Source organism: Penaeus vannamei, chromosome 2 (assembly GCF_042767895.1).
Source record: "Penaeus vannamei isolate JL-2024 chromosome 2, ASM4276789v1, whole genome shotgun sequence".
In the NCBI taxonomy this organism is placed as follows: Eukaryota; Metazoa; Arthropoda; class Malacostraca; order Decapoda; family Penaeidae; genus Penaeus; species Penaeus vannamei.
The window spans coordinates 2,384,879-2,392,378 of record NC_091550.1 but is presented as its reverse complement, the minus strand read 5'-3'; the positions used below and the strand labels follow the sequence as shown (position 1 = coordinate 2,392,378).

The following is a 7,500-nucleotide window of genomic DNA, read 5'->3' as shown; positions in this document are numbered from 1 at the left end:
ATGGAGCTATGTGAAAATATAAAAAGTTGCTAGAAAGCTAAATTTTGTCTGTCATAAGGAACTTCTTGTGATAGATTAATAATTCAGAGAAGTTGGAGATCAAAGAACAAATTAAAAGAAAGTTAAAGTGCTGAACAGGAAAAATCCCTTCATGTGGTGTGTGTTTGCTACTTAATGTGAAAAAACAGTAGTTTATTTAACACATTAATCACCAGGCCTCTTTTCAGCGACCCCTTAGAAGGGTTTTTGTTGGAAGTGTGGGTCACAAAATGTATCTCTAATTCCGTTGTTGTTGGCAGGCTGATTGGTTCCCGGCCTAACACCTACACCTACACAAAGGCTCTGGCTGAACATGTCTTGGTTCAAGAGGCAGGATCTTTACCACTTGCCATCGTCCGGCCATCAATAGGTGAGTGGATTTGGGTGTCGTTAATTGGAGAAGACTTCTTTATCTATTGCCAAATATCTAAGGGTATATGTACACACAATTTTCTATGACTATATTATTGTACATTAACTTTATATGAGATACAGAAGGTGTATTTCTCTGTGCACATACTGCTCTGATGTCTGATTTAATAGAATTTTTATTCGTACTATTTGGTGGCAGTGATTTAATCATGGTTGTATTTTGTAATTAATGTATTTTCCTAGACATAGACGACATGAATTCTTTACAGATATCGATATAAAAGCACAGAAATTCATATTATAAGCTATAAATGCAGTCAGTTCATAATAATGATGTGAATTCATTCACGATTCGTCTTTTGTTCCTACATATGAGAAAAAAATATGTTACTTCTTCTTTTATCTGAATCTGAGCCCTGTAAATTTATATTCAAACCCTAAATTTCAACTAACTAGCTTTTGCCATCCAGTGCATGGATATTAATTACAGTTTTGTTAATTAATCATATTTTCCTATTCTTGATTTTACACATTTCATTTGTGCAATGTGGTCAGAGTTGCAGATATGTTTTCTGGGTAGTTTCTATTATTTTCTGTAATGTGTCTTACATAATGATGGTATAAAGCTTTGTTTTTGGCCTTACCTATGTCAACCATTCAGTGATCTATCTCCCAGATACAAATACTACTAAGTGTATCAATGGAACTTTGATGAAAGGAAAAGAGGGTACTAACACATGGTTTTTATGTGTGTTTCAGTGGCAGCAGCCTGGCGAGAACCTCTCCCCGGATGGGTTGACAACCTGAATGGTCCAACGGGTCTCATTGTGGGTGCTGGTAAGGGCATGCTAAGGACCCTGCACTGTCGAGGGGAACTGGTGGCAGACCTCATACCTGTAGACATACCTATCAACCTGCTGATTGTCACTGCTTGGCACACAGCCACGCAGAGGTGAGATGTGGTTTATATGTTTGTCACAGTGCATCTTTGTGTGCCTGTGTATCACTTTTTGCAGTAGGAGTTGCACAGTTCTTTGTCTTTTTTATAAGGAATGATATGAATATTATGATTAACATCATATACCTGCATGTTTCACGGGTAAAAAATTTTGATGTTTGACATGGAATGATAGTTGATACAAGATACTACTATTATTTTGAGCTGTTAGTAAAAGAATTTTTTATGTAGTCAATTATTTTTGCTCAAAAAAATTTGGAAACTTTTTTCTTGCTGAATTGACTCTCAAAGTAAACCATGAAATTAGTCAGTTGATGTTGTTGTTGTTTATTTGAAAAGAGAATTGGGATTAGAAGTGTGATGCATTAATCATTTATCAGGAAATTATTAACCTGTTGGTGCCAGGTGTGTATACTATCCATTGTAGTTCTTTGATTGCAAGAGCTTGAATTTACAGACCTGAAAACTTCAAAAAGATACACATTTCAATACAATGCAATGTTGCTGAAGTTATGGCAGTTACACATTTTTATGATACAAAAGAACAAGGTCATTTTTTACATATAGTTACATGTTTCTCTGTGTATGAATAGTAGAAAGCCAAGATAACCCAGAAGGTACATCTTTTATGTGTAATTATTGAATATTTTGGAGGAGGAATGTGGGAGAGAAAGAGAAGTAAGCAGCACAGTTCCATAATTACTTCATCACATATATTTAATTTATTCACAAAAAGAAAAAGGGAGGAAAACAGCAAGAGGAATGGCAGTATGGGAATGATATTGTTGGTATGGTTGGAGAAAACTTGACAAACAATACCAGATATTGTAGTTGACACTATATAAGTCTCATTGATAACAAAAAGAAAAAAAGCTTTGTAATAAAAAAAAAAGAACCTGCCAATTTTTGACAGGCTTTACATGATTATGGCAAGTAGGCTGAAGCACTTTAGGAATCATCTGTGTGCAAACAAAATTTTATCAAACTACAACGGACAGTGCATGTGTCTATGTACTCCTGCTGTCAGCAGGTTATTGGCATCATGAGTTGTTTCACTAAATTATTAATAAATTGTATTTATGTCGTTTAATAGCTTTAAAGGCGAGACAACAAAACGAGATATTTGGTAGATTTTATTTATTTTGAAAGTATGTACGTAAGATCTTATTCTTGCCTTTTCTGTATGATCTCATATCTGTGAATGAGACTGGTATCTATTAATTTTGCATATGGACCAAAGTGAAGCATAATTCCTTACATGAGGTAATGAATTTAAAAGCACCATCTTTCAAAGGCTTGCCAGCTTCTTTTGAAAAACCCATTAACACGGGGTTAAAAATTTGGTTAGTGGCCATTAATGTGGGATTGTTGGTGCATCGACAGTTTCCCTTGTGTACACCCAGCTTGTTTGGTAGTTTGCAGGCAACATGAGGCAATTAAAAGCTTATATTTTGATATTTAAAAACATCAAAAATGTGAAGGTATACTGTCACTTTAGGTGCTATTGCCTAAAAGGTTCACCATAGAAATGATGTAGCTATTATCAGAAAATAACAAGCTTTGTCTGATGAACTGACGACGCAGGAATCATCATAATGCGATACCACCCGCTACTTGGTCCACAACAGCCATGGCATGTACGTACATGCCACCCAGTAGGAAGCTGTTATAAGAATTAACTGATGGAAAAAACAGAAGTGTGTTTGCATAGGTGTAAATAGAGCTTATAGTACTAATGAAAATACTAAATGTCAGATGCTCTTATATTCAGTAGCACACTGACCTATCAATTATATTAGGCATTATTTTTCATGTAAATGCTGTAGGGATAAGAAATGAATGAATGTATAGGTAAATCTGTTTTAACATTTTTTACAAAGAGTTTAAGAAAGGTTGGCAGAAACTTGTGGGAAGTTTTATATGGGGTTAGAACAGTGAGTAGAAGGTCCTTGTTATGAGACATGTGAGTGGTTAAGCTGTTATGAGACTTGCACATGATTGATAACAAAAGCTGTATATTTTCCAGTTCATACTGATCCACAAGTAACAAAAAAAAGGATATTAAAAGGTAAACTATAACGTGTTGAGCTTGTTGATGGCTAGGTATGCTAAATCTAGCTGCTCTATGAATGGCTATACGTGAAATACTCATCTTGCAGTCGGTAAATCTTCAGTTGGATAACAGAATGATGAGAGAAGTTATATGATGTAGGAAATATATATTTAGGAGGCTTTGGTAGTATTGGAGAAGGGAATAACGTAGAGATGGCATTGATATCCTGTTTCTTTGGTATTGTTCACGAGTGCTCTAGAGTTTACCGAATAGTGCTGTACAAGGAAGCTAGTTGTGTTTAAAGGTTCTATAGTTTGGGAAAAGAGAGATAAGAAGAGAGTTTTGCTTTATGCGAAGCCTGCTTGCTTTAACAGGGAGTTCCAGTCTGGGCTAGCTGCTTGGTATCTGATTGAACTATATTGTTGGGTATTTGTAATCATACTTACCTATTTTTATGGATATGGACAATTTCATATGATGTGCCTATCAATGATTGGTAGTTTTAGTCCTCTGTAGAGTGCTTATGCTGCAAAACAGATTGAATGATATGTAACATATACAACCTTGTTCTTTACGCTGTATTGGTATACAAAAGAAGGTAGTAATGAATTATACTAATTGTAGAAAAGTGATTTACTTTGTACTATAGTTGTCAGTTTGTAGATATAAAGTGATATAAGTAAAATAAATTTATGAGGCAACAGACATGTTCAGAGAGTATGGAAATTAGATTAAAGTGAAGAATTGAATCTGATAAATGACCCTTTTCTTCTGCAGAATGAAGGAAATAGTTGTGTATAACTGTGTTTCGGGGATAGAGCGGCCTGTGCGATGGGGCGAGATCAACGAGCACGGGATGATTGCACTACGCAGGAATGCCATGAATGATGTGGTATGGTACCCACACCTGCGTTTTACCCAGCACAAGACTCTCAACACCATCGCCGTCCTCCTTCAACACTGGCTTCCGGCCTATCTTATGGATGCCGCAGCCAGGCTGGCAGGGAAGCGCCCTATGTGAGTAGCATGCCTCAAGAAGGGAACATGAATGTAGGCCTACTGAAAATGTTGGGCAGGAGGGGGAAGTTCGAGTCTCTGTCTCTATTCTTCATCATTAGGGTGGAGAAGCGTTTTCCTTTTATTTTGAGGAGAAATAAACTGAAGACTTGTCTATCACATTAGCATGAGGGTAAAGAGACTTAACTTTTAGGTGCATTTTTAGTATAAGGGGAATAATTCATGGGTATTGGTTCTTTGGTGATTATGAGGGAAAGGAATTTAATTTTTTTTTCTTTGTTATGAAGATTTAAAAAAACATTGTTGCCTTTCTCTCATATTCGTTACATTGTGGCTTTCTTTGGATTGTTTTAAGGCTTTGATTAGATGGAAGGAAATGGATAACTGAAATGGGTTTTACTTTAATTGCTGAAAGTAATATTGTACAAGTTTATATAGTCTAAGTGCTACTATTAATCATCAGTAAAGACAAAGGCAAATCATAACATTGGTGCAATTGCAGCCTCGCATTTATCACAGAACCCAAATAATATCTTGAAATTCACTTACTATCTTGACACAGCTTGGAAAGCACTGCCTCTAATTCTTCTTCCTTGCATCTTCAGCATGGTTAGGATTGCTCAGAAGCTAGACCGTGCAGCCTCCTGCTTAGAATACTTCACAACTCATGAATGGAGGTTCTGCAACGAGAACGTACAAGGCTTGTGGGAGAATCTATCGGAGACGGACCAGAAGACCTTTAACTTTGCTCTCTCAGCCATCCACTGGCCCACCTATATGGAGCAGTACTGCCTAGGAACCAAACGTTATGTTATGAAGGAGGACCTGAGCACGCTGCCCACCGCTCGCAAACATCTCTCCAAGTGAGTATCATGTTTATTTAGTGACGTTTGTGTTTAAAGAGAGAGGATTGATATCAATAGGGGTCAGTCATACAGTATTGATAATTATTAGTAAGTAAATTATTTTGACTATAAATATCCTGGTGCAGACTTTTTTTTCTTTTTTTGTATGGCTGACTTGTGAAATATAATGGGTGGACAAGTCATATGAGGTGCAAGATTCCTGGTCACCTACTTTGCAAAATTAGAACATATTTTCTTAATCTGTGATTATTGTCAGATTATGATTAGCATTATCGGCTGTGCACTGCAAGTTCATTCTTTTAAAGAAATCTATTAATCCAAGCATTTAAAGAGAAATTCTCTATTGTTGACAAGGAAATGTGTGTTCTAGTGAAATTTGCTGTTGATACTTAACTATTCCAAATGGTTTGATTAATGATAACCAAGTAAAATAGAAATAAACTGGGAAAACACAACGGGTCTTAAGTAATGCATTTGGTAGTTGATGCAAATTTACTCATGTGCAGCTAATGGTTACAAAGGTTATCGTTTGAAATATATAAAAGTAATTTTGCAATATTGTGTCTCTGTGGCTCAGTAGGGAGGACTAACCAAGGGGACGCTTTGAACTTAACCCCATGTCGCCGGGGATGGCATGTACGTACATGTCATGCCCGATTGTGTGTTGAGTTTAGTATGTATTTTTACATATAGATGGCTCCACAAGTACTAAGTCACCATTAGGCCAATTACGCAATCTTCCTGTCTCCCGTTTACCCTTTTCCTTGATTTTCGATAATATTTTGTAGCATTTCATTCTGCTGTTTGTAATGTCAGTAAAAATATAGTAATTATAATGTTTATCACAAAAATAAGTGTCAATATTGGTAGCATTAGTAAATAAAAGTGCTTTCCTGCTTTTTCAAGGGAAAGTGCAATCGCAAGTTCTACTAATTGACTCCTTTGTGGCTAAGCATTGGCAGAGCCATATATGTGCAGAAATATTTAACCAAACATTGCCAAAGGGAACGCACCATTTTCCCGTCGACATTGGGTTAACATTGCTTAAAGGGATGAACTACCCAGTCAGCACCTGGCAAAAGGGGAGTTTGTTGCCAAATTATTTGAGAGGTAAAAGTTCCTAAGGCCAGATACTGTAAGGGTATTTAGAAAGATTATAGGAGTTTTTGCTACTGAAAGGCATAATGAGTGACAAGAAAGCTACTCAATGATTTTGTAACAGTGGGTCTTCCTTCTTAGTTCCTCATTAATCCTTTTCCTGTGAAATGTATGGGTATATTTAAGCAAAGAATTTATGCTATATACTTGGGATCCCTATGGAGGGATGACAATCATTTTTTTTGTAAATATGATACATGTGATTTTCTATTTTGTTTTCCTTACATCAGTAAGTAAGTAAATTATGAGGGTAATCATAATCTTACCATTATATCTGATTGCTCAAATTGGCTATAAACGTGCTTCAAGATTTCTTAGTCTCCAGCAGTTTAGTTCTTATCCATCAGACTTGTATCCCAAATATCTCTACAATCAAACTTGCATTCCTTGGGTGGAAACATGTATCAACAAAGCTAGTACTTAATTTATTTCTTGGAGTGAATAAGTAAAACAGAACTTCCTCTATATCCCAGGAAGCTTCACATGATTACTCAGAAATAGTATAATTATCCCAGATTCTATTATGAACACAGAGCTAGGGATATCAACCAGGTTCTTAGCTTCAAATGTACTAGATGGTATAGGATGGTTATCAGAATAATAGGCCTCTTATCTGTCCATAAGGCTTTCTTATGGTCATTTCATAACATCCATTATGAACCCTTTTTCATCTGTTATTATTAACCTCCAGTTTAGAAAACCTTTAAAGAAAAAAACGAAATGCCCATAAATTATAGGGGCAGACGCATCAAATGTAAAAGTAGGGCTGGGGAGGACCGAGAAAGTTGGGTCCTCCTCCTTATCTCCGTCATCGGTGCGTGGAATACGAGTTCCCCGCTTTTGTCGAGAATGTGGAATCTAATTATCGAGGCGTATCATTATTTTGTCGCGGGGGATTCGGCGGAAGATCGGGCAGACATTTTTGTGAATGAATGGATGAGAGTTTCTGACGTATCAAGATAAAGGGGTCGTGTAATTTACTTACTAATGACTGTTAAGGGGGGACCCAGTGAAAGTAATTGGAACCTGTTTATAAA

General features: G+C 36.4%; 1 protein-coding gene across 5 annotated transcripts in view; it reads left to right on the top strand.

Annotated features, from left to right (window-relative positions):
* LOC138863632 (putative fatty acyl-CoA reductase CG5065) overlaps window positions 1-7,500 on the top strand; it is a 73,888-nt gene that overhangs the window by 39,916 nt on the left and 26,472 nt on the right. For 4 of the 5 annotated variants that reach the window (XM_070128455.1, XM_070128441.1, XM_070128450.1 and 1 more), the window contains exons 5-8: window positions 300-409; window positions 1,171-1,363; window positions 4,200-4,439; window positions 5,045-5,302. In XM_070128455.1, the coding sequence (XP_069984556.1) occupies window positions 300-409; window positions 1,171-1,363; window positions 4,200-4,439; window positions 5,045-5,302 (801 nt within the window). Of the gene's footprint in view, window positions 1-299; window positions 410-1,170; window positions 1,364-4,199; window positions 4,440-5,044; window positions 5,307-7,500 lie in introns of those variants that run through there. The other variant, XM_070128461.1, reaches the window with a different exon arrangement.